The sequence below is a fragment of the Trichomycterus rosablanca genome, chromosome 3, assembly GCF_030014385.1.
Source record: "Trichomycterus rosablanca isolate fTriRos1 chromosome 3, fTriRos1.hap1, whole genome shotgun sequence".
Taxonomy (NCBI): Eukaryota; Metazoa; Chordata; class Actinopteri; order Siluriformes; family Trichomycteridae; genus Trichomycterus; species Trichomycterus rosablanca.
Window position 1 is genome coordinate 7,645,818 of NC_085990.1, and position 27,183 is coordinate 7,673,000.

The 27,183-nt window shown below is 38.3% G+C and overlaps 4 protein-coding genes and 1 long non-coding RNA gene across 6 annotated transcripts; 1 reads left to right on the forward strand and 4 right to left on the reverse strand.

The window, feature by feature from the left end:
- Positions 1-4,379: 4,379 nt before the first annotated feature.
- Positions 4,380-6,003, reverse strand: LOC134310248 (uncharacterized). The gene is made up of 3 exons (XM_062991798.1): positions 5,981-6,003; positions 5,463-5,556; positions 4,380-5,060 (listed from the first exon to the last, which is right to left on the reverse strand). Exons 2-3 carry the CDS (start codon positions 5,547-5,549, stop codon positions 4,521-4,523), a joined length of 627 nt encoding a protein of 208 aa, XP_062847868.1. The 5' UTR covers positions 5,550-5,556; positions 5,981-6,003; the 3' UTR covers positions 4,380-4,520.
- Positions 6,004-7,526: 1,523 nt separating this feature from the next.
- LOC134310249 (uncharacterized) lies at positions 7,527-8,301 on the forward strand. The gene is made up of 2 exons (XR_010011280.1): positions 7,527-7,705; positions 8,037-8,301. It is a non-coding gene; the product is annotated as an uncharacterized LOC134310249 (long non-coding RNA).
- Positions 7,917-13,777, reverse strand: LOC134310247 (steroid 21-hydroxylase). The gene is made up of 12 exons (XM_062991797.1): positions 13,657-13,777; positions 12,849-13,040; positions 12,665-12,754; positions 12,423-12,577; positions 11,314-11,409; positions 11,111-11,221; positions 10,525-10,617; positions 10,341-10,418; positions 9,566-9,679; positions 8,572-8,738; positions 8,359-8,462; positions 7,917-8,267 (listed from the first exon to the last, which is right to left on the reverse strand). The coding sequence occupies exons 1-12, from the start codon at positions 13,775-13,777 to the stop codon at positions 8,023-8,025; spliced, it is 1,566 nt and encodes a 521-aa protein (XP_062847867.1). The 3' UTR covers positions 7,917-8,022.
- A 1,197-nt stretch (positions 13,778-14,974) lies between these two features.
- Positions 14,975-25,575, reverse strand: tnxba (tenascin XBa). Of its 2 annotated transcripts, XR_010011339.1 has the most exons (13): positions 21,778-25,575; positions 20,682-20,804; positions 20,436-20,579; positions 20,230-20,349; positions 18,483-18,638; positions 17,646-17,770; positions 17,234-17,366; positions 16,994-17,145; positions 16,776-16,872; positions 16,532-16,693; positions 16,269-16,432; positions 15,300-15,492; positions 14,975-15,149 (listed from the first exon to the last, which is right to left on the reverse strand). XR_010011339.1 is itself a non-coding variant. In XM_062992563.1 (12 exons), the coding sequence occupies exons 1-12, from the start codon at positions 25,559-25,561 to the stop codon at positions 15,385-15,387; spliced, it is 5,268 nt and encodes a 1,755-aa protein (XP_062848633.1). In that variant the 5' UTR covers positions 25,562-25,575; the 3' UTR covers positions 15,220-15,384. The 2 variants fall into 2 exon arrangements, 1 of the variants encoding a protein (XP_062848633.1); XM_062992563.1 differs by lacking the exon at positions 14,975-15,149 and having other exon boundaries at positions 15,220-15,492.
- Positions 25,576-25,606: 31 nt separating this feature from the next.
- Positions 25,607-26,950, reverse strand: LOC134310062 (tenascin-like; the record flags this gene model as incomplete). The annotated part of the gene is made up of 3 exons (XM_062991578.1): positions 26,458-26,950; positions 25,827-26,030; positions 25,607-25,737 (listed from the first exon to the last, which is right to left on the reverse strand). Coding segments are annotated over exons 1-3 (828 nt in total), but the record flags the coding sequence as incomplete, so codon positions are not given.
- Between the last annotated feature and the right edge of the window lie 233 nt (positions 26,951-27,183).

A 27,183-nucleotide genomic window follows, 5' to 3' on the forward strand; every position in this document is an offset into this window, starting at 1 on the left:
GACCCAGAACTCAGCTCTACGTGGTGCTGATGAGCAAAGCTCTTACCTCCTGATCCCTGGCAAATACAATTCTCTTCACTCCTCCCCCTCCTTCTGCAACACAGTCACTGGTGCCCTGTTCCTTCCCCGTTCTTTATTCTGACAGCAGCTGCAGTGAGCATGCTCAGTGTCGTACTGCGCTCTGCAGTTGCACGGCACAAATAATGAGACTGATTAGTAAAGGGGGAGCTGGATCAATGAAACCAGGCACTCTGAAGCAGAATCAGAAGCAAACATATGTTCCCTAGGAGATGAATACATGACCAAAAGTATGTGCATGTTAAACATTTACATTTTTTCAATTAATATGGAATATGTTGCACTTTCCTGCTCTAACAGGCTCTTGTTTTATGAAAACTGTCTTTAAAATCTTGCAACATGACTGCACGTGTTTACTTCCACTGTGCTACAAGAGCACTGGGTACTGGTACTGATACCTGGCTTTCAGGTATATTCTTTGAATTGATACTAAGGCTGTTAAATAGAGTTGAGGTCATAGCTAAGTGCAGGCTAGTTAACTTGTCACACCAAACCATTTCATGAACCTCACTATGTTCAGAAGGACATCATTATGCTCAGACTATTGTTCTAGTATTCCACAACCCTGCTCCAAATTATAACAGATTTAAATTGCGGTGCTTTACATTGGTGTAACACATATGAGCATTGTGCATGGTGAGCTTAGGCTTGTGTGCAACTACTTATCTATGAAAGCCCTATCAATGAAGCTTCCAACAAATTGTTCTTGCTGTTTTCATGCATTACATTTTAGTACTTGCTGGTCACATTCTGTAACCCTGTTTGGCTTAATTCTACACAACCGAGTTGTAAGTATCCCTAGACATTTAACTTCACAAGAACCGCAGGGCAAGACATTAGACAAAGCTTCTTGTTGGAAAATGTGGTGAACTCTGATTGCTGCTCATTTTACTATTTGTCTACAGATTACATGACTACATGCATGGTTTGTATGTACAGTAGGTGTTGCTGGAACAGTCTTATTAAATATTGACTTGACACACACTGGTAGTGTACGTGTGGTCCAGGTTCATCAGTCACACTGACGTCTCTTCCAGCAAGGCTACAGATCAGGGCACCATGTCTGTGCCTGTATGAGCAGATCAGTGATGTATGAATACTGTAGGGTGACACAATCCAGTCCTTCATTAGTGCATCTCTCACTAATGTTCTTCTTTTCATCTCTTGTTTTTGCACTGAACATTTGGTCCAAATCTTCTGATCCTAAACATGTGCCATCTTTATTTAGATTTAGAACATTAATTTAATTATAGAACTGAGATGCACAGATCTGTACTAAAGCTTAATTAGGGGTGATTAAAGAGGCCACTGCTCATCTGTTTTTGATAAAACAGCAACATGGACTCTCACACAACAAAATCATCCTTGATTTTTCTTTTATTAAACTGTGGGCACTCTTTTTAGTTGCTGGTTTAAATATTTTATTGTTTAATAAATAATTAACAATCAATAAAAATCTAATATTATAAAATACAGTCAAACTGTAAGTCTGTTTGGATTCCTTTTTTTAAATCCATTTTCCTCCCGATTTAGCGCACTCAATTTTGTCTTCCGCTGCCGAGAGACACCAGATTGCATTCAAGGAGAGCATGTCACTGTACACACCTCTTCCGACACGTGTACAGCCCTCCTCTTCTCAGGGTCCTTACACAGCGTATGAAGACCCACCCACCCACACATAGTCCGGCCCCCACCCTGCAGATACGGTGGCCACTTAGTATCTGCTGCAGGCACTGCTAATTATGCCTGCCCGATGGCGCCCAGCCGACCAGTGGCAACGAGTTTCGAACCGAGGAGTTCAAAAACTCGGTGCTGGTGTGCTAGCGGACTATCCCGCTGCACCACCTGGGCGCCTCTGATTGGGTTTCTATTAAATTTGGATTTGTACTTTTTAATACATGATCATTGTAACTACTAATTACATTCTACTTAAACTGAGACCTCAGCTGTTTTAAAATGTCAAAACAAATGCAGTGCTGCAACAAATACCCATCACATACACCGACTAGGCATAACATTATGACCACTGACAGGTGAAGTGAATAACACTGATTATCTCTTCATCACGACACCAGTTAGTGGGTGGGTTATATTAGGCAGCAAGTGAACATTTTATCCTCAAAGTTGATGTGTTAGAAGCAGCTCTTGTGGGGGTGTTCCCGGTCTGCAGGGGTCAGTATCTATCAAAAGTGGTCCAAGGAAGAAACAGTGGTAAACCGGCGACAGGGTCTTGGGCGACCAAGGCTAATTGATGCACATGGGGATTGAAGGCTGACAGACAAACTACTGTAGCTTAAATTGCTAAAGAAGTTAATGCTGGTTCTGATAGAAAAGTGTCAGAATACACAGTGCAGCATTTCCCTGCATTATTTTCTTATGATGATATATACTGTAGGGGGTTAATATTTAAATCCTTGCAGTCACTTATTGGGGTATGTTGTTCTTTTAAAATGTTGGACTGTTTATAGATAACATTTCTGAGTTAAGCCTTGACCCATCCTTGGTTATACACAACTAATCCTTTCCTGGATTTGTCTTTGATAATCAAGCATGAAATCATTACCTGTTTTTTATTTTAAATTGCCCCTTTGACAAGTCAGTGTGACTTTTTAGATTCAATTTCAGTGATTTCCTTATGCACATGTAATATTGTTAATTCACTTTGTCACAGAATGGGAAACTCATATAATTCTGTACTTATAGAAAACAATCAAAGCTTGAACCATTAAGGACAGATTCTGAAGACTTGCACAATAGGAGTTTTTGAGTTTGGCTAGTATTATTAGAAGAGTCCAGTTTTATTAGCTAATCTTCAATAGTGTCTTTGGATTTAATATATGAGAAGGCAGTGGCACAAAGCTGGCATTGTTGTCATTTCACAAAGTAGCTCTTTATACTCCGTGCATTAGTGTATTGTCAGACAAGAAGATGCTACAATCATTACAAATAACAAAAGCTTGTACCAAGGATTTTTATTTACAATTTTATGCAAGATATTACATGAGTGAATCAATAATATTTGTATATGGAACAAAATAAAGCCCAAACAACCGATATTAGTTTTAATTTATTTAATTATCATCAGCTGTTTTATCTTGGTTGGTGTTGTGGTGGTGTCCAGTTCCACCAGGAAACACTGGACGCAAGACTAGAAGATGCAGGACAGGGCACCAATCCATCGCAGGGCTTCAGCTGCCCACCCCCGTTGACGTAAGGCCGGCTGATAGCACCGCTGAGATTTGAGCCAGGATCTCTGCAGTGGTGGGCTTGCCTAATGGAATGCTGCACCATGTAGTGCCTAGTAATTATTAAACTCAAACATTTATAGTTTTTGTTTTAAATTAATACAAATATAAAACAAACCTAGCCATAGCCTAGTGGTTAAGGCAGTGGCCGCTCCTGCCAAATCTCTCAGGGGGGGCAATTGTTGCGATGATGGCCAAGGTGACCCGTTCAATGGGTAAATTAAAGCTTAAATAATTAACATCGTAAGTCATCTGTCAGTTTACCCTCACAAATAACTTTGAACATGGAGAGAGACCAGCTTTACCATTAATCATAAAATTAAGTAAAGCCTTCACACTAACAATTTAATTCAGTGTTCATCAGATAGCATTTTAATTTAGGTGCAGCAGATCCTGAGGTAATGGTAGTCATGTTGATGGGATCGCTAGCTACTCCAATTATCGCTACACCAGGTTACGTGTGACACAGGCACGTAAGTGCGAGCCCTCCCGGAACCCATACAGATTGTATTGCAGTGCCTACAGTTCGAAAAAAAGTGCCTTAATATGAGAGTCTATGAGAGCAATCCAGGCGATTTTCAAAAGGGGCGATACTGTACGGAACACATAACGACGCTGATTGGACTACGATATTCAGAGGCAAAACAGACTGTCCAGAACAATCACAGCTAGTTTAACACTGGTTGAATGTGATAGAAAAATTTCTTCCCTTTCGCCCTTTGGTGGTGCGTCGCCCGATCGCCCTAAGGAACGAGCCGCCCATGGGTTAAGGTACTAGACTAGTAATCAGAAAATTGCTGGTTCAAGCCCCACCACTGCCAGGTTGCTGCTACTGGGTCCTTGAGCAATGCCCCTAACCCTCAATTGCTCAGACTGTATACTGTAACTATATTGTAAGTCACTTTAAATAGCGTATGCTAAATGGCAAAAACTCATTTTTTATTAATAACAGGTGAACTATAATGTATAAATATTAAATATGTAGTAAATTGTGTTTCTGTTTTAGCAGATGCTTGTCACACTGTCAAATCAAATTAAATCACAACATGTCTAACATATTTTAATACATTTTTTATTAAGTGTTTCCGCCCCTTATTTTTCTCAATCCCCAGTCGAGAAGGAGTAAGGCTGTCATGCTTCTTTTGTTTCTTTTCACCTTTGGAATGATTCGGAGTGTTAGTTGTGAGCCAGGCCTTCTCATCCAACATCAGTGTCCCACTGCTTCAGGTCCTGAAGAAATGTATCTAGAGCCCTTTGTGTTGTCCAACACCCTGCAGCCATGACAACTTTTAAGACCCACTCCAGCAATCCTCCTACAGTTTGTGAAGCTCCCAGAGATGCAGCACTGCTGCCTACAGCCCTGGGGGCCACAAGAGCAGGGAGGCTGAGAGCCACACTCACCAGTACGCCAGTCCCATTTGCAGCAAACAGACACACTGTAAGGGAACAGGACAGTGCCGATAAGGCCTGGCAGCGTGTCATGATCACCAAGACATCCTCGGATAGCCAATCGGCAAGCGTCGGAAGAACTGAGGAGCCGATTAGCAGCACACAGGCGGTGAGGTGATCTTCACTGAACCACAAGAAGCCAAAGCCAAGCAAGGCAGGGCACAGTGCCTCACCCGCCCATCGGAGGTCTTTTTGGGCTAGAGAGACAGCAGTGCCAGGTAGGGGAAGAAGCGTCAGAGCAGAAGAGACAGTGATGAGAAGAAAACCCACTGATGGGGCTCTGTGGTCCTGCAGACAGAGAGATTACAAAAGCATGTGCATGAAATTATAATGTAACTCAGTATGCAGGTATTGGGAGGTGCACTTGTCAGTGCGCTCTTAGTGCCAGTCCCGAGGCAGGATAGAAATAGAAGGGTTGTGTCAGGGAAGCATCTAATAAAAGTTAAAAGTCTGGTATGCAGACCAGATCTGCTGTGCCGACTGCGAGCGCCTGCACAAGGGCAGCTGATTTCAGATGGCAGTGGCTCTCGGCACGCAATACAGTGATCTGTGAAACCCTGCCCATAGCAGGTAAAAACTACCAATCAGGCCCGTACCTCCCTAATTGAGGGTGTTAAGTTCCAATTGGAGATGGCTGGGTTGGATAGGAAAGATCAGGAACATTTATACATATGGGCCTGGCTGTTTTACCTTGAATAAGCGAAAGAAGGCATGAAGAGCTGCGAGAAACAGAATGATGTCTGCAGACACTGCACCCAGTTCCTGTACCATGTCCATCTGTGGCCTGTAAAAAGATTGTAAAATAGACAGTTGTTAAGTAAAATTGGTAGTTGCGTTACCAGTCTTTCAAAGCACTGACAGCAGTAAGCACATTAGTGTCCTCAGATTAGTGTTCTCTAAAGATGTAGATATAAACTAAGCACCTGTCCACAGTAGTGCTAAAAGGATTACATATACAGAATGCTAGAACTGCAACAAATAATTAAGAAAATGAAATAATAAAAATGGTGGGCAACCTAATTGGTTATTAATGAGTTGGTCTGCGGCCTGGGCCACACTAATACTAATAAAACCTAAAATTATTGATAGTGTGTGCATACTAACAATGTGAACAATAATAATAACTATTATAAAAAAATGATAGTGTTATTGTTTTAATCAGTTGCTCTGGAGCTCGGATGGCACAGAACTAAATTACATGAACCCACTTTGCTAGGATCCAGGGCTTGAATACCCAGTGGTGCTATCGGCCAGTCGGGCGTCTACATAGACGAGACTGGTTGTCTATGTCAAGGAATAAAGATGGGTGTCACATAGCTGTTTGAGGTGTTTTGTTGCAGCTGTTGCTGTTAAAGGTGATAAAACCAGATGTTAGATGGGGGTGACAGATGTGTTGGATAACCTTTGTTGTAATATATGACATGATCATGTAGAATTCAGGTAAGATTTAGCTTAACAACAGCTTTAATCATACGGTAAGTTAGAATCCAAGTTATAAAACGATATATATATGAGTTGATTTGTTTTGTTAAACATTTTTGCTTAAATGTGTGTATCTCACAAAACAAACTCTGACTTGACTTCAGTTAGCCAGCTCACATCGTAAACAATAACAATGCAACTGTAAATCAGGCGACTGTTAACCGTGTCGCTTAATACAACATTTACAACAATAGCAAGATAAATAAAATCATAAGAAAAACGTGTATGCTGCTAAATGTAACTTACCATCATTCTTTGTAAGACAATGATTTCTGCAAAACCCGGGCGCTACAGGAGAGCTACAGTGGTGTGGTCATGGCTGAATACCAAATTGATATGTGATTATGTTGTAGTGCACTACTTAGCGCGCATGTGCAATATATATGGTTCACTTAAATAGGGAATAAAGATGTATTTGAAATACAACCAGTGGACAATAGTAGATTGTACTGTTGCCCCCGTATGGCTGAAACGTGTATTACACTACACTGTATAATCAGCTGTTTGGTCGGATTTCTTCAGAAGAGTCGACAGAGCTGCGGACAGATACAGTATTATAGACTTTATTATTATTATTATTATTATTATTATTATTATTATTATTATTATTATTATTATTATTATAGTCATCGTAAATTCAAGCAGTTTAAGTTCTCAGTGAAACTACTTTATGAAGTCAAGTCATCATGACAAAAAAAAACATTTAAAAATAGATCGATTTTCTTTATTGATTTCATTTTATTAGACTTGTTGCTGTTTAAATAATATATAAAAGCCATGATCTAAATTGTTTTACTTCTCCATCTGTTGCTTTAATTTACTGATTAGGTGCCTTCATTAATAAATTTGCTTCAAATTTGTTCACACTACACGAAGTTGTCAGGTCGCTGTACAATTCACACTACACAACTGGATCTCTTGTAATCGGGAGTCTTTCAAGTCGGTGTGTATTTCACACTACACGACTGATCGGCGATAGGGGGTTTCACACTACACCATCTATCACCAACTGGAATCGCAGGCCAGCTTCTCTGGTCTTCCAAACTACGTTTTGTCACGAAAACAAATGCGAGAAGTGTCGAAAGGTTTAATGATATCACGTCCGAAAATGCACGTCAACAAGTAGCGAGCGATCAAAGTTTGTGCACTGATGTGCTCCTCCTCTGCGTTTCCCCTTACACCATATCTTGTGTTCTCATTGGCTGTTCGACATAGCACTCATTGCCAGTTGTGCAATTCAGATCCGGATATTTGACAAGCTAGATATATAACTTAAGTCACCGATCGCTCGGATCGAGTTGTTGAGTAGTTCACACATAACGATTGAGAGACAAGTTTCGATCGCCGAGCGAACGCCGAGTTCCTCCCGAGCCGGCAAGTCTAGCGCCGACCAGTTGTAGAGCGAAAATCAGGTCAAAAGCATGTAGTGTGAACTAGGTACAAGCTAACTGGTAAAGATTTTTTACTGCCACTCAGTAGGCCACAACACAACAATGTATTTTAACAAACTTACCAAATGAGTTTTATTTAAGCATTTATTGCTGTTATAACGTGTCTTAACATAAATAATATTACTATTAAAATGCATACAAATAACTGTTAAACAAGAACAAAAATACAAAACAGTTTTAAAAGAATGATCATCAAAAACATGTAAGCACTGTGGGTTACATAGATTAATAACCACATAAAAATATTGATAGTTAGCGATAATTATGTGATAATTGTGACTGGTCTACATTTGACCAACTGCATTTACTGTTGGACTTTATTTGTTTCTAGGATGGGCTATGACTTTGTAGCTCTTGGCCTTTAGGACTACACTGGCTACACCACGCAGGTCAGGCAGAGGATCCTCAGGGCTGCCAGGAAAGAACTGGAAGTCCTGAAGTAGGTATGCGGTAAAGAGAAATATTTCCATTTTGGCCACAGACTCCCCGAGGCATAGCCGAGCACCCCCACTAAAGGGTATTAGGGCTCGAAGTGAACCCCCGCCTCCTTCCAAAAAGCGCTCTGAAATAAAGATAAAAGTGCCTTAATAAAATTATTAAGACCTGGTTTGTCTTATTTAAGATATTTTAAATCATATGTGTCCTTTTTATACCTGGTCTAAAGCTGTAAGGGTCAGTCCAAACCTCTGGATCATGATGGGCTCCGAACAAATTAGGGATAATAACTGTGTTCTTGGGGATGAAGTATCCTGCAATGCTAAAGAGAACATTACACCATAAGTGCAAAATATACTGTATAAACTAATTGAAACTGATCAAATCATTACCCTCTCTGACAGTGTGTTGTTCATAAATTCTGTAATTACCTGCTGTCTCTGATGGCCTTGTGAGGCACAGCAAGTGGAGCCACAGGCCGCAGTCTCAGCACCTCATTAATCACTGCGCTCAGGTACGGTAGTCTGTGACGGTCACTGTACCGAGGATACTGCCCCTTCAGCACATTACTGAGTTCCTCATGTACTCGAGTCTGTACCTTTAGAGGGCAAAACAGAGGTGGAATTATAAAGAAAGGACAGTAGGAGCAGAAACAGAAAAGCAGGGAAGAGAATCTGTGTTATAGTTAGATTACATGCCATCAAGTCCAAGTCAAGATACCTTAAACTTATATTAAAGTCATGTATGTAGATGCTACTGAAGTCAAAGTCAGGTTATTAATGATTTTCAGTTTTGTAAAGCCAGGTAGCCCTAGAGACTGAACATTGTCAAATCCAGAAATGTATTTATTAGTTTTAACTGTTTCATCTTAGTCATGTTTGTGGTGGGACTGGCGCCTCTTGGGGACAACAGACGCAGGGCAGAAATACACTTTGAACAGTGGCAATCTATTACAGGACATCAATTTACCTAAGGGCAATCTAAGAAAACCAGAGTATCCAGACAATAATTGTTTTTTATTTTTCCAACTTATTAAGTATGACAGGTATTAAATAAAATACTAAACTGTAGCAGGGCCAGTCTAGCACTGGCAATCAGTGATCATGCAACCAAGTTACTGTAACACATACATGAGTACAATCTGGGTGGTGCTTTGTCTTTGGCCTGGAGATCGCATAGTCCATTAATTTTATAAACAATGTTTTTTGACAACCGGTAAGTCTTAACCCATGCTTGTGTAAAGCACTATGCTTTTCCTGAATGTAGGATAAAGGGATGGATGAAAGGAACACAGACAGTGAGGTTTAATCCCAGTTTCCAGGACCCTGGAGCTGTGCCTCATCCACACTACTTTCTTTTGCCACTTCGTGGTTTTAATCACCTAAAATGTAATTAAGGGTATAAATGCTTCAAAGGTCTCAGTACCTCTGGTCTGTATAGAAGAAATGCAATAGTCCAACTGAGCCAGGCAGCAGTGGTCTCTGTTCCACCTATCAGCAGGTCCACTGTAGTCATGTGCAAGCGAGCGTCTGTCAGAGTCTGTAATAAAGAGAAACTACGATAAAATGACAATAAGACTAGCACTATATATAATTACTATAAAATGTAAGGTAATGCATAACTATGCTGTATGTTCAAAAGTATGTGGCTGCTTGACCATGAGCTTGGCAGCTTCCACTCTTTCAACAAGATTTATGCGTGTCCATGGGAATTTGTACCCATTCAATTTAAAGATCATAAGGCCTTTGCTAGTGTTGAGCAAGAAGGCCTGGCTTACAATTGCTGATTTAATTCATCCATCAAGGTGCTCAGTGGAAAAAGGCTCAGGGATCTGTTCACGCCACTGGAGTTCCTCCACACCAAACTTGTCAAACCATGTTTTTATTAAATTTGCTTTGTACACAAGGACACAGTCATGCTGAAACAGGAAAGGACCTTCCCCAAACGGTTGCACCAATGTTATAAACATATAATTTATTTCATTTTATACACCTCATAGCAATGTGTGGCTGAAACATTCAAATTTAATAATGAGAAAAGATGTCCACATACTTTTGTTATATATGTGTTTATTAACTGAAGGCTCACTGAGGGCAGTATAATGACATCATTATCAGGTCGGGTTCATCAGTATAACATAATATTCACATATGACTGATCATTTTTGAAGCTGTAATTGGATTACTGTTGCTATAGTTACCATATTGTTTGCTGTTCCCTGTGGTGATTTGAGATACTGTAGGAGTGGTGGAGTACAATCTGCATCTTTATGATCACTGTTCTGCCAGAACAACATGAACAGGAAGGTTAAGTGTAAAATATTTACGTCACACATTGGTGGTACTGTGTGCTTTTTCCCATAATACCACATTTAATTGGATAATTTTTACCTTAAACTCATCCAAGTATGCCTTAATGAGCTCATCCCTTCTAGCTACCGCTCTCATAAGACGTGAAAAGGGAGCATTTGGCAACCTCTGTAAAGTGAAAATGAAATAAGAATAAAAAAAACAATATATAGTACTGTATATACATATATATATATATATATATATATATATATATATATATATATATATATATATATAATAACTGACATCACAAACAAAATGGCTATGTTTATTGTAAATACTAGCCTTTAGCCAACTTGCATCACTTTTCACTCATTTATTTTAATGTACCACATAATCCTGGTCAGGGTTGCAGTGGTTGCTGACTGGACCCTCATCGATTTGTTGTTAATTTTTTATCCCCTACCCTGTTGCCAATCCAAACAATGCAAGTTGAATGTTCTATAAACTCTTCACTCTTGTTTTGTCCCTGTTCCAAATTTTGTTCAAATATATTTATATTTACTAAATACAATGAAACTGGTCGGCCAGTTGTTAAAAGACTGTTTTTGTACTGTACTTTTGTCAGATAAATTAGGGTTCAAGATAATTAACAAATCAATAGAGCACTGTGTATTACTCTGAGCAGAGGGAAAGAATCCAGGGCTGAGATCCATGGTGATCCCCACAGAGACACAATCTCATTCAGACAGTCATGCAGCTCCTGCAGTTGTGTCGAGCTCTTCTCATACTGAATTAAACCAGAGGAGAAAGGTTGTTACTCAGACTATTCTTTTTATATAAAAGTATACATTTTCATTGAGAAAGAAGGCAGACTATTACAGATTTTCCGAATACTAGCGTGGTAATGATGTTACTTGCTGCTACAGTAAAATCTTCAGACAGATCCATGGCCTCCTCTTTGTATTCCAGCAACACCTGTTACCAGCAGAAATATTAAAATCAATAATTCTGTTGGGTTTAAGATAAAGTTAATGAGTTTAAACTAAGAAAGCTAATAATTTAACCATAACCAATTCATCCCATGTCTAAGAATTGATTGTTGAATTAAGAGTAGAGCTGAGATTGCTAGTGTGATAATCATCAGTTATAATTCTTTTGCAGAATACATTTCTTGTTGTGTATGCATCGTTCTAGTGAGGTGTATTCTCAGCTGCTTACAATCGTAATTGGGATATTTAACCTCATCATGTGATAATATTTTACATTTAGGTATTTTGCAGATGCTTTCATCCAAATTAAGTTGCAACTGAGATACTGAGTACAATCCAAGCAACTGAGGGTTACTGGACGTGCTCAGGGGTCCGAAGTTCAGTACCCAAATCTTAAGCAGTTGTTCTGAATTGGAAGAGTTGACACTTGGTTAGTTTATTTAATTACTTCCTTGATAAAAATCTTAAGACACCTCCAGCTATTGACTTTTTGTGCTTTAAATTATAATTTGAATGGCAAAATAGGTCTGTTAAAAATAGAATTAAGTAAGATACATTGCTGTCATGTCTGCCACATTCTTTTATTTATTTATTTTTTTAAATTCAATAAAGCTTTAATACAGTCTTCATTGTCTAGAAAATTGACATCTCTAGTTCAAATTTAATAAGTAAAAATCTGTACTTAATTTTGTTCACAACTGAGGGTGTGGTTTTTATACAAAGGAGGTTTTTATACCAACATCGGCACCAACACTACCTGCTGCACAGCAGTCAAAGGGCAGAGCAAGCAATTCACTGACCCAGGAAAACAAATACACCTTCTACTTTTTTGAAAGGTAAGAGGAAATTGAAGTTCTAAAATCCACCCTGTACCCAGTGTTTTTGAGTAGACTCTAGACTCACCCCAACCCTGATCAGTGTAAAGCAGTTATTGAGGACTTATTAAGGATCAGTTTTGATCCGAAAGGTGTAAATATGTGAAGGGTAATTACTGTTTACCTGTTTGAGGTGCAGTGCTTGATTTTCTATAACAGAATGCAAAGACTCAGCCACACAGCGCTGCAAAGCACTATGGGCCAGCCGTCGATGGGCCTTCCATTTCTCACTGTAGTCTCCCAGAGAGATGGAGTAACCCCCACCTGACACTTTATCACCTGAGAGAAGATCCGAGATGCACATGAATGACAGATTGTGTTTAAAGACTAAATTAGCACTTGTACAGAAAGTGTGTTTAATCTTACCGGTGAATGAATGTGGTCTTCCAGCAAAGTCAGACCATTTCTTTACCAGAACCTCACGAATAAGCTCACTGCTGTTCAGAATCACCATGGCTACAAGAAGCATACATACAACATACATTATTTTAAAATTCACTTAGAGATATTTATTTGCAAACTGAATTGTGCAGGTAAAAATGTGATGTACTGGTGTTGCCGCATTGGAGGCGGTAGATATTTCCATACTGACGAGCCAGTCCAGTCAGGTATATGGGTAGATGGTCTTGGCTAAGCTCAAATATGTTTCCCAGGAGGGGTAAGGGCTGAGGTCCAGGAAGCGAGGGAGTAAGGGGGCGACGGAACAGCATAGAGAGAAAATGCAGAGGTTTCGACACTGTAGCTAGACAAATAAATAATAAACGACTTGATTAGATTGTACAATTGCACACAAATAGTAGCACAAATCTTCTACAATTTCTACAATTTAATAACATTAAAATATATATAAAAATATTTTTAAAAATCTGTAACACTTTGTTGTAGCTGGTACACAGCAACATGGATCCTATGTTTGATTCTGTCACTGTATGTTTTGTTCTGTGAGTGGCTGTATGTGTTTTTACTTGAGTACTTTTTTTTTTCTTTCTCTTCTCACCCCACACACATTCATGAGGTGGACTGGCTGTTACCCCTAGATACAAATTGTTGAGTGAATTTGTGTGTAACAGGCCCACTTCCCAAATAAACTAGCAGGAGGCAAGGATTACAGTGTCATACCCACCTTCCATGCCATGATGGGCCAGAAGGAGGCATGGATCATAGTTCTAATTCAGATATGACAGTGGGAAACTGGACCCACACTCTGACCCCGACCAGGATCAAGTGGGGTAAAACATGACGATAAAAAAACAAATTTATTTATTTGATCTAACTACAGTCAATTTGTTTTCATTGATTATTTCACTAGAAAATCAAGTGTCTATTTAGATAGAACTTCCAATAAGAAGTGTCCTTACCTTCTGATCTTTTGTCATTGTGATGACTTTGTAGGTAACGCTGCCCTAAAAGATGTGTGACTAGCATCAGCAGAATGAACAGCAGTATAGCCGCTCCTAAACTTAGCGCTAACGTATACATGGACTCTGTTGTTCTTCTGGCTTGCATCTGCAGTGAAAAGCTTCCTGCTTCTTTTATCATCTCTCTCCTCCATTTATCATTAACATTTAGTGCTTTATGTCCATCCAATGCTTGAGCAAGGATTTCTAAATATTGTTTCAACCTTCAGCTCAGTGTCAAAGTAAGCAAGGAAAATTTACCTTTGTATGTTATTCAATTCAAGTGATTAATGATTTCATAACAGTGATTACATTTGAGTTTATAATAGGGTAAATGAAACTAGATTTAAATCAACATAAAAAGGCCAAGCAAAGGTGGTGCTCTATGTGTATGAATACAGAGATGGATCTAGATTTATGTGTACGTCAATATGAAATGTTAATTGAATTGACTCTGACATTTTTACCCCGGGTCTTGGCAAAAAGGATCCATTCATTTGGAATAACTCAGTATATACTGTAAATATATTGGAATGTAGATTTGAACTGAGTAGCAAATCAAAGGGTGCAGTGTACATGTCAGTGGAATTTTGTTTATAGCCAAACCGAAATACCTGAAGCCTTAAACCACAGCTGTTAATCCAAACTGGTCCAAGTGGTGTGTTAGAAAACGCTATCTGGAAAATTACTAGCTAAAACAGTGATCCTCTGTGAATTTCATACCATGTACAGCTTTTTAAATCCAACATTAGTCATCCACATTACATATATACATTTACATTTATACTAACATATACATTTGCTTTGTAAGAAGAAAATCCTTCTGAAATACCAGAATTTACATTTATGTCTTTTAGCAGACACTTTTGTCCAAGGTGACAATTGTGACGGTATACAATCCAAACAATTGTGGATTAAGAACCTTGCTTATGAGCCTTGCAGATACAACCTGGCAGGGACTTGAACCAGCAACCTTTTGATTACTAGTCCAGTACTCAACTAAGCTACCGTTTCTAAATCACTTACCTATTACATTTCAGTCTGCTTTTCATTCTAATGATAAAAGATAAGCAATTTATGAAGAGGAGAATCAGGCACAGGCGACCACAGGCTGTTGAGAATTGAGCTTTGCATATTGTGGCTTGGATATAAAAAATTACCTTATTTTATGCACCTAATGCAGAAATTTAGATTATTTTACAATTTTTATTTTAAAATCACTTTCTTGAAGTAGTTGGTTCATCAGTAACTGTGGCTATAAAGCAAGAAACCAAACGAATAAAATTTTAAATGTCCAATTTGACAGATACTAGCACTTTATTTGGTATAAATGAAAAACACTTTATTTTTAATGGAAAACTTATACATTGGAAAAAATGTAACAGTGCATCAATTTCAGTAGCGCTGTGATTTGTGTGATGAAATTTCGGACTGCTTAGGATGTTGAGTCCTCACTAGAAGTAAAAGGAACACATAATACACAGCATAAAATATACCTGACACAGCCAAAACATGTACAAATACTGAGATTTTTCAATATATTTAATATATAAATAATATTCAGATGATAATCCAGATGATAATTACAAGATAAAAACTCTCACAGTATTTATAAGTAATGTTTATCGATGCAGATGTTGTTAGCTGATAAGAAATAGGTAGTAAGTGGTCCCTCTTCACTTCACAACTTTAGCCTTGGGTCAGTGGGGTCCTGTGGTTCAGCGATGCAGGCCGCAGCTTCATTTCAGTAAACGGGAGGGAGACGTCCTTGCCCTTCCAGTCTATCCACACCACTCCCTGATAAACACAGATAATAAGCTCAAGGTGCTTTTTTAACATCAAACACACCTGTCATTGGTTTCTGTTTATCCACGTTTTAACATGTTTTTAACAGTTATTAATGTCCATTTCCACAATAATCGTGCAGTCATTTTTGTTACTGTTGTGGACAAAAAAGCAACATTATGTTGTGCCTTTAGCAAAGCACTAATTCTGCTTCCTACTGTTTTGTGCAACAGAAAAGCATTTGTCTAAATATTATTAGTTTATAGAACAAGAAATGTATTCTAATATTACTTTTTACAGTGATTAAATTTGTGTGAACCATAGAATCACAATTATTTGGACAGATGTAATATTTTAATATTCTTTTTTAATAATCTTGCATTATCTTCATAGTAACATGGCAATTCTAATATGTTTTGGACTATTTGTCTAGTATTATATAAACAATACAAATAAAGACTCCTACTTGACTCCAGTGCACTAGTGATTTGCCAGCCAGTTGGCTACCTTGGCTAGTGTCTAAAATTCTAAAATTGTCATAATACCAACAGTAATAATAATAAAAATGTACCAATTTGGTGAACTATTTATTTACAGGTTTAGGATACAGCCAAAATAGTGGATGTTATGATAGACAAGCACATCTGTCACTCTGTCTGGAGAATTATCAAAAGCAAATATGGTGACTGAGTCTAATACTGGAGTAATTTTATTAAACTGTATTGACGATTTTTTGTTTATTTACTAAGTTTTGATATTTAACATTGATACAGTAAGATGTTTTTTACCTGGTCCTGGGAATTGGTTGCATAGAGGCCATTTAGATTAGCTTTGTAGCAGTTCTTATACCACCAGCCTCCCATGTAGGATTTAGCACAGTGGCTATTTTTGGGACTAGGATCCTTGTCCTTAGTTGAGAATGGATGACCATTGTGGTAGCTCATGGAATTACCTGCAAACACAAGCAGTGAAAACACAGCAATTAAATAAACTGCAATAGAATTACAATAAGCTTTACGTTGTTCTACTTCTTATTATTTTCATATCCTACCAGCAGTGCCGGAGTATCCAGACAGTCCCATAACATAGTGAGCCATTTCTGAGCCCACAGTAAAGTTTGAGTAGAAAGCAAAGGCTGTGTCATTTCCTGAGTGCAAGTCAATCCAAAGGTTCATTGGAACCAGGCTGGTAAGCTTGTGAAGCATTTCATTTCCTAAAGAAAAGGATGAAGACAGTAAAAACTGCAGAGGAAAGGAGACGTTACATCATGATCCAAGAACTACTGATATTCTTACCGAGCCAAAATTCAGCACTCAGATTTCCAAAGCCTTTGCTGTAATCTTTCCAGCCTCTAAAGAAGTCAAGAGATCCATCAAGTCTCCTCTGGAACACCTAGCAAAAATACAGACATTCACACATTTACACCTTTAACGTCGACCATAGTGAGTGCAGTAAGGACAACAAGGCCACTCTCAAACTGCAAAATCAAAGTCAAAATCAAGGTCTCACTTACCGTCCATCCTCCTCCAGCTGTCTCCATATCACAGTACACCCACACTGGCTCTCCATCCTTACCCTCAGGGTAAATCTCAGCCTCTCCTGACTCCTTTTTCCCATTCTGTTGGACCTGGGAGCATTCGACTGGGTATGGGTAAGGAGGTTGTGCTGAAGAAGACAAAGAAAGAGGAATTAACTATGACACACTTAGACCATGATCAAAGTAAAACTTCACAAAAAAGGATGTCCTGATTACCAGTGGTAAACGCTGAAGAGACAACACTGATGTACTGGCCCTCGCTCTCTCCGTCTACTTTTACAACATAGTTAGAAGATGCCACCAGATCGGTCAACTCATATTGGGACACAGCTGGATTCAGGATGACTTCCTGTTCAAGCCAGAAAAAAAGCGCAATAGCAGACATTTGTCAAACAGTGTTGTTGATGTAATGGTCAGATGGTGGAAGTTGCTGTTGCAACTGTCCTTCCCACCCACAGACACAAGCAATTGTGTGTTAAGTGCCTAGCTTTTGTTTATTGTTTAATATTGATATTTTAGCATCATCATTATTTTTATGTTGTATCACTGCTCTTTACTGGTCGAGATTGTAGTGGTGTGGAACTGCTTCCCTGAAAGTTCCTTATCAATATTAAGCTATTATAATTACCTTAACATCTTCTTCTTTCTGGTATGTAAGCCTGTAGCTTCTAAAAGCCACATGGGGAGCCCTCCAGGAAATCACGGCTGAGTTCCAGATGACGTTGCTGGGTTTTACAACCTGAAGCTTTACTCCTGAAAAAAAAAAAATTTAATTGTTTAAGTAAAATCTGGTGAGAATTGGTGACTGTTCTCAGAAAATGCCTGCTAATTATTTACACCTGGTTTTAGGAAGCAAAATTAATGCATGCAATTACCCAAATACAATAAAACAGAAAATGTCACATACACTTTACTTTAGCACTGAATTGCATGTTATAAACTCAGGATCAAGTGTATCTTGCCAGGTAGCTTAGCTTGGACCAGAGAATAATGTTCAGTAGTAGGTATTTCATTAGACAGTAATATTTGTTTGTTTATTAGGATTTTAACGTCATGTTTTACAATTTGGTTACATTCAAGACAGAAACGGCAGTCACTCATTACAGTTCATCACTTCACAAGGTTATATCGAACACAGTCATGGACAATTTAGTATCTCCAGTTCACCTCACTTGCATGTCTTTGGACTGTGGGAGGAAACTGGAGCACCTGGAGGAAAATCACACAACAATGGGGAGAACATTCAAACTCAACACAGAAAGGACCCGGACCGCACCACCTGGGGATCAAACCCAGAACCTTCTTGCTGTGAGGCGACAGTGCTACCCACTTAGCCGTGTCACTCTCATTAGACAATAAACTGAACATTTCCTTATTGTAAAACCTATCTTGCATCTGATGTTCAGTGATATGAGGTGATGTTTAAGGATTAAGACGCTCTTGGTGAAGATAGGTAAATTATTACCACTTGCTGTTGTAAAGGTTGTGGAGACAGAGCTACTCTGAAGGCCGTTGATTTGACTCATTATCTTCACTGTGTAGTGAGTGGATCTGTGCAGGCCTCTGAGCTGATGCTCAACAGAATTACCAGACAACATCACCGTCACTGTGACATTAGAAGCTGAAAATACAAAAATATACAGAAGTTTACCAGAAACCAAAATCACTTTAAAGTCACCACTTCAATCAAAGGTGGAATGTAATGAACTATACTTAACTAATATTTTTTTAACCTTTTAGATTCACTTACTATATTTTTAAATATATCTATACTTGAAAAAGAACATCACAACAATTAATCTGGCAGATTTGATTTTTTTGACAATTCTCCTATAAAGTTTGGCACAAAATGGTGAGCCACAACCCATCACTGTTTCTACAGACTGAGCCTAAGGTAGATCCTCCTTTTATACCCAATCATGATCTCCTCACCTGTTACCAATATTGTGGAATGTTTCAAAACCGTCTACCTTCAATATTCTACCAACTTTTTATATTTGATGAGTGTGTTGCAGGCATCAAATAGTACATGTGTTTATATTTACAACATACTATGAATTAGATAAGTAAAACATTGGAAATCTTTTTTATCTATTTTGTTAAATAGATACATTTAAATAGTTAAATAAAGACTCAAGTGATTTAACAAATTGTAATGAAAAATAGTATATTACTATATTATATTATATTATAGTATGGTTATATTTGGCTTGCTTTTTTGCAGTGCCCTCTGAGTGACAGAAGGTCACAAGGATTAGATACTGATTTTCAGCCTTGCTCTAATGCATTTAATAATGTTTTAGACTGTAGATGGTGAAACATCTAATTGTCTTGCTATTTTGCTTGAAAAAACTTTGTTCTTAAACTATTTACTGACAGTTTTTTACAGAGCAACAAACTCTGACCTATACTTAAGAGTACATGACTGTGTCTTTTATTAATGTTTCATTTATAGGTTAATGGTATCAACTGTGGAGAGCTACATTTTTGATCCTTCTATAAACTTCCCATTCTTGTCCCAACTTTTTTGTAATGTGTTGTAGGCATCAAGTTAGGAATGAGTGTAAATTGAATGAGGTAAAAGACAGGTTCTGATTTCTGTTTTTATTTGTATTTTACTTATTGTTTTAACTATTTTGGAATTGTGGGTAGTAAATTTACATGCATTTACTTTTATACTTTTACTTGAGTAAAAAAAAACTTTAAACACTTGTTTTACACCTCTAATGAAAGCACTAGGGATGTAACAATACAATCTACCCACGATGCGATACGATTCACGATACTGGGTTCACAATACAATTTTCCTTTTATTATTTCTCTTAAACAATAAAATAAAATATTTTATTTATCTAAATAATGAATGTCCTTTTTTCTGAGGTTGGTACAAACTATGCAAAACAATGCTGCACATTTCCCTTTTTGTGTAAAAAAACTGAAATGAAATAAATCCCACATTACATAAATAAATGAATAATACAAATAAAGAAAGTATCCTCAAATAAATTTGGCTGGAAAATCCCGTACAAATCTGTGTAGTGATGTCAACCAGGCGAGGTGAATAGCGCCAGTGCCCTCTGCTGTTTAAAGTAATTATCGATTCATTTTAGATGAATTACCGATTCGAATCGTGGCACATGTGCACCGATTTTTAACTGTCTTGTGGAGCATCGTTACATCCCTAGAAAACACCAAAGAAAATCTTTACTTACATTTTGAAGATCCATAACTGAGATAATAATTATCGACTTTAGCTTTTGCAGGCCTCCATAACAACAAGGCTTTAGAGTCTGTGACATTCACTGCCTGAAGATTAGTTGGAGAGTCGGGTACTAGAAAAGACAAATGCTCCAGATTAGAAGTACTTCGGTCCCACCCAGTGTTTGCTAAACATGTACGTTTCTGCTGTAATCTATACCTGTAACAACAGATGCTGTGGTCGGTTCACTTTCAATGGCTCCCAAAACTGACCTGACACTAATTTCATAGGAGGAACCAGCACTGAGCTTGGAAATGAGAACATGGGACAACTGGGAGTCAACTGCCATAGATCCTGTCACACCTGAAAAAGAGTAATCAAAGCAACGTGCATTGTTATTTGTGGCACAGGGCATGTTACAGGTCAAAACACTTTAAAGAAGTGGTACATAATATCATAGCCAACCATTTGCAGAGTTGATGTATATCACTTTAAATCCTGTTACTGTGCTTTTAGGTTTGGTCCAGGACACTAGCAGAGATGTTTCTGTAATATTATTGAACAGCAGCTCTGTGGGAGGTTCAGGACCTGGGGAAGTGCAAGAAACCATCAATTCATCTAGTTAACATAGGAATAGTGAATGTGCCAGAGAAATGCTTTAATACCATGTTTGTTTGTTTGTTTATTAGGATTTTAATGTCATGTTTTACACTTTGGTTACATTCATGACAGGAACGGTAGTTACTCATTACACAAGATTCATCAGTTTAAGTCTTCAAAGTCAAACACAGTCATGGACAATTTTGTTTATTGTTTGTTTATTAGGATTTTAACGTCATGTTTTACACTTTTGGTTACATTCATGACAGGAAATGGTAGTTTATCTTCACACAAGGTTCATCAGTTCACAAGTTTAATGTCAAACACAGTCATGGACAATTTGTATCTCCAATTTACCTCACTTGCATGTTTTTGGACTGTGGGAGGAAACCGGAGCTCCCGGAGTAAACCCACGCAGACACGGGGAGAACATGCAAACTCCACACAGAAAGGACCCAGACCGCCCCACCTGGGGATCGAACCAGGACCTTCTTGCTGTGAGGCGACAGTGCTACCCACTGAGCCACCGTGCCGCCCCGACAATTTTGTATCTCCAATTCACCTCACTTGCATGTCTTTGGACTGTGGGAGTAAACCCACGCAGACACGGGGAGAACATGAATACTCCACACAGAAAAGACTCTGACCGCCCCACCTAGGGATCAAACCCTAGGGATGAAATTTTGTAAAAAGCCTTCCCAAAAGAGTAAAGACTGTTATAACTGCAAAGGCTAGGACCTTATGGCATATATTTATTTATATTATTGCATATAGTTTTGAAATTGGATGTTCAACAAGTCCATGCTTAGGTGTCCACATACTGTACGTCCACATATTTAATACAAAGTTTAAAAATATGATTCATTAATAGTGGAAGATCACAACATGTCATGCAAATGTATTGATTGCTTAAAGTAGTGCATTAGGAAAATATTGTATAAATGAAAGAATGATGATTCACCTGTGGAGACAAGAAGATGGTGAACTTTGGATCTCATGCGAGGCCCATAGCTGTACAGGGACACCGAGTACTTTGTCTGAGGTCGAAGGTTCTTGAAATGATAGGCACGAGCACTGCCTGCAAGAACCTGGGAGAACTTCTCTGTGCTCCTCCTTTCAGCCTTTTCAGTGTGGGCTTTACCTGAAGTTCGGTTTGAACTGTGTAACTCATTTCCTGTCGCAGTTTCTTTTTCTGCACCATCTTCAACCCTGTGTCCTGACAGAACTTCCCTCCTTACGACTGTAAAATTCCTGATTATTCCTTGTGGAGCTTCCCATGTGATAACAAACCCAGTGGCGGTTATGTTGTGAACTTCAATCGCTGCGATGTCTGTTAATCTTGTGGTCCGATTGACATGAGTATTAGTCTGTGTACTTACATTTACATGACTCTCTTCTTGTTTTTCCACAAGTGTTCTTTCCTCCAGACCAGTTCTTTTATTACTCTGATCTAGCTTCTTGTGTTTTTCATCAGAAGTTGTAATGACATTTTTTTGATGGCTGTTTGCATTTTTCTTTCCATGTGCATCTATTATGGTGTCGCTCTCATTAGAAGTGGTCACATTTACAGATGTATTTTCTTTTTCAGATGTAACCTTTCTGAGATCTTTTATTTTGTCACCCTGCGGTAACTTCTTGTCTTTTTCGGTGGACATTTTTGCACCCATATTGCTGTCTACCTTTCTCTTTTCAGAAGATGCTTTTTTAGAAAGTGTTGCATCACCCTGGTGAAGCTTCTGGTCTTTCTCATTGGAAGAAGTTACATTTAGATGTTCTTTCACAGTTTTCTTCAGTTTTGTAAAAGTAGTCGCATTTCTCTGTCCAGATGTTACCAGTGTGAGAGTAGTTGTCTTAAAATCCTGTTGTAACTTGTTTTCTTTCTCACCATGTATTGTTACATTTATTTTTCTGGATGTTCTTTCTTTCCAGATGTTTTTGCTCTTGTCAGCAGAAATAGTTTCATTTTGGGTTGGCTTTTTATTGTCTTTTGTAGTGGAAATGGATACATTTAGGTGTTTTTCCACTTGGGTTGTTGTCTTATTGCCCTTCACAGGGGAAGTAGTTACATTTAGGTGTGTTTCCACCTGTGTTGGTGTCTTCTTGCCTTTTTCAGTAGAAATAGTTATATTTAGGTGTTTTCCCGCCTGGATAGGTGTTTTAGTGTCTTTTTGAGTAGAAGTAGTTCTATTTAGGTGTTTTCCCACCTGCATTGGTGTCTTAGAGTCTTTTTCAGTAGAAGTAGTTACATTTTTGTGTTTTTCCACCTGTGTCAGTGACTTTTTCCCTTTTTCAGTAGAAGTAGTTACATTTAGGTGTTTTCCCACCTGGATTGGTGTCCGAGTGTCTTTTACAGTAGAAGTAGTTACATTTAGGTGTTTTCCCACCTGGGTCAGTGACTTTTTGTCTTTTTCAGTTAAAGTAGTTACATTTAGGTGTTTTCTGACCTGGATTGGTGTCTTAGAGTCTTTTTCAGTAGACGTAGTTACATTTAGGTGTTTTCCCACCTGGATTGGTGCCTTATTGGCTTTTTCAGTGGAAGTATTTGCATTTTTGTGTTTTCCCACCTGTGTTGGTGTCTTCTTGCTTTTCTCAGTGGAAGTAGTTACATTTAGGTGTTTTTCCACCTGTGTCTGTGACTTTTTGCCTTTTACAGTGGAAGTAGTTACATTTAGGTGTTTTCCCACCTGTGTTGGTGTCTTCTTGCTTTTCTCAGTGGAAGTAGTTACATTTAGGTGTTTTTCCACCTGTGTCTGTGACTTTTTGCCTTTTACAGTAGAAGTAGTTACATTTAGGTGTTTTCCCACCTGGATTGGTGTCCTAGTGTTTTTTTCAAGAGAAGTAGTTACATTTTGGTGTTTTTCTACTTGGGCTATTGTCTTATTGCCTTTCACAGTAAAGGTAGTTACATTTATGTGTTTTCCCACCTGTGTTTGTGTCTTCTTGCCTTTTTCAGTGGAAGTAGTTACATTTTGGTGTTGTCCCACCTGGATTGGTGTCTTAGTGTCTTTTACAGTAGAATTAGTTACATTTTGGTGTTTTCCCACCTGTGTTGGTGTCTTAGTGTCTTTTTTAGTGGAAGTAGTTACATTTTGGTGTTGTCCCACCTGGATTGGTGTCTTAGTGTCTTTTTCAGTAGAAATAGTTACATTTTGGTGTTTTCCCACCTGTGTCTGTGACTTTTTGCCTTTTTCAGTAGAAGTAGTTACATTTAAGTGTTTTTCCACTTGGGTTGTTGTCTTATTGCCTTTCACAGTAAAAGTAGTTACATTTAGGTGTTTTCCCACCTGTGTTTGTGTCTTCTTGCCTTTTTCAGTGGAAGTAGTTACATTTAGGTGTTTTCCCACCTGGATTGGTGTCTTAGAGTCTTTTTCAGTAGACGTAGTTACATTTAGGTGTTTTCCCACCTGGATTGGTGTCTTAGAGTCTGTTTTACTGGAAATAGTTATATTTAGGTGTTTTTCCACTTGTGCTGGTGTCTTGTTGCCTTTTTCAGTGGAAGTAGTTTCCATTAGGATTGATTTTTTATTGTCATTTTCAGTGGAAACAGTGACATTTAAATGATTTTCCACAATAATTAGTGTCTTCTTGCCTTTTTTCTGTTCATATGTTGCTTCTTTAACAAGATTGTTGCCAACCTGGGCAGGCGTTTTGTTCTTGTCAGTGGACGTCGGTACATTCAAATCTTTTTCAATTTTTTTCTGAGCAGATGTAACATCTTTAAGATGTGTGACAATAACCTGTTTTTGCTTCTTGTCTTTTTCAGTGAAAGTAGTTACATTTAGGTGCTTGTCCACCTTTTTCTGTCCAGATGTTTCTTCTTTAGTTGTTGTCTCATTACCATGTACATTTTTAATTTCAGTTGTTTTTTCTTTAAGACCGGTGGTTTTGCTTTGGGTTGGCTTCTTGTCCTTGCCAATCAAAGTAGTTATATTTGAATGTTTGTCTTCTTTTTTCTGCCCAAATGTTGCTTCAAGAAGTAATGTGGTATTAACCTGGTTTTTGTATTTGTCATTAGAAGTTGTAACATTTTCACGTGTTTCCACTTTTTTCTGTTCTGGTGTTACTTCTTTGAGAGCTGTTGTCTTATCATCCTTTAATAACTTTTTGTCACTGTCACTGACAGTCGTTACATTGAGACTGCTGTCTAACTTTTTTGTTAATGATGATCCATTTTTAAGAAGTGTGATGTTGTCCTGGTGCAACTTCTTGTCTTTTATGGTTACAGTATTTACATTTAGATGCTTTGCTGGAATTTTCTTTCCAGTTGATCCTTCTTCAGTAAGTGTGGTACTGTTTTCATTCGTTTTTTTGTCTTTTTCACTGGAAGAAATTACATTTAATTGTTGTTCCACGATTTCCTTTACAGTTGATCTGTCGTTAAGAAGAGTGATGTCAGCCTTGTTTGTTTTCTTGCCTGTTTTAGTAGTATTAAATACATTTAGATGCTTTTCTGGCTTTTTCTCTACTTGATCTTTTTCAGTAGAAGCTGTAACATTATTAACAGAAGTCTCATGTTGATTTCCTGACCCTACACTTGTTTTAACATTTAAACGTGCTGTTTGATTAGAACCAGTTTTAGTTCCATTTAATTTTTTCTCAGTCCTTTCAGTCACATTGTGGTTCAAAGATAAGTCTTTGTTTTCTGTCTTGTGTTTGCTAGTATTTGTGGGTTTTTGTGTAGTATTTTGCATTTGCTTTTTAAAAGTTGTATCATTGTTTTGATTCTTGCCAATTCTTGCCTCCATATCTGGCTTGTTTGTACTTGTTTTTGCTGTGTGGACATGTTTATCATCCTGCTGCTCTTTCTCATTTGTCTTCTTTTCTGTCTTGTCTGTCTGATTCTCAGATAATATGTTATTCGTAGCAGTACCACTCTCAGAAGACACTGTGATGGTAGTCACCTTACTCTCCTTGTTAATACCTTTAAACAGGAGAAAGGCATTTCTTGTTTTAGTTGTTTATAGTTACTTTTTCAGTACCACAGAACTGTTAATGCATCATGTGACCTACCTTTGGTGCAGTCTATGCCTGTAAAACCAGCCTTACACACACATTTTCCATTCTCACACTTAGCATTTCTGCTGCAGCTCGAAGAGCATGAAGCAGCACTGCAGTCTGGGCCACTGAATCCATGATGGCATTTGCACTTTCCTCCTTCACACTTTCCCTGGCTGCTACAGTTATTCGGGCACTGTCCTTCTGAGCAGAGGCTACCTGTATACAGGAAAAGACATTCTGGATTTGTCATGCATACTCCTTTTAAAATGGGTTAACCACAATGCAAACTATCACTGGGTGGAAATAGTCATACATAATTTTCTTGTAAGAATAACAGTGTCTGTGCAGGAATCATTGGATACAAGGCGGCAGTACATCCTTGACAAGTTGCCAGTCTGTCACAAGGCCTTAAACCCTCCAGTGTTAGCACTTGTTTTCAGTGTGTTAACAATGATCCTACATATCAAATCTAATATTGTTACATGACAACTAGCAGAAGTAAAAAATAATGGCGCATTTTTCAAACCAAATCCAACCCAACTTACAGAATACATTAAAATACAAATCAAGTGTACAAGCCTTTTTAAGCAACTTTTAGAAAATAGACATAGGAGCTGATATTCCCAATGATGTTTGGACTTACATTTCTTTTTCAAAGCTGACATCTCCTTTTCAAGGAGCTCTACTCGACCCATCAGTGTTGCTATCTCAACCTCACAGCCTCCAGTGCAAGGTCCTGGCACTAGGTTGATGTGGTGTGTCATCACCAGAGGAGATCCTGGCTCCAGATTTACCACATCTGTTTCTTTCACACTGGTTGTGTTGACTGTGCAGCCTTTAGTGATGACGACTGTTACGAGAGAGTTTGAGGAAGACTTGTCTTCTGAGGTTTTCTCAGCATTTGAAGTCAATGCAGGCTTTGTGAAGGAAGTCAGGGTTTGGGTTACGCTACTGATTTTCGGGGGTGTAGTACGGGTTTGAGTTGTTGGTTTAATAGGGGGTGAGGTTGATTTTAAGGAGGTGAGACTGATGACATGGTTAGTTGGTTTGGTGGAGTTTTTTGTCTCATCATTTGTCGCGTAAATAGAAGGGAAAGGAGTTGTTAGTAAGAAGAGAAAGGTCAGGGAGAGATGCATGATGAGCTGGCTTTAGAGCAGCAGCTGTTGTTTTATGTTGGTAAGGTGACTTTTCTTGAACCAGAGTTACTATATCAGATTTAAGCACAATTCACTCCTGGTATTGTTTGTAGACAATGAAGCCCAAGTTGGATGTATCACCTAAAAAAGAAAAAAAAGTCAATAGGAACATATAAGAACATATCTACATTAACAAGAAAAAAGTGGGATGAGCAATAGGTAGTGCTGTCTTA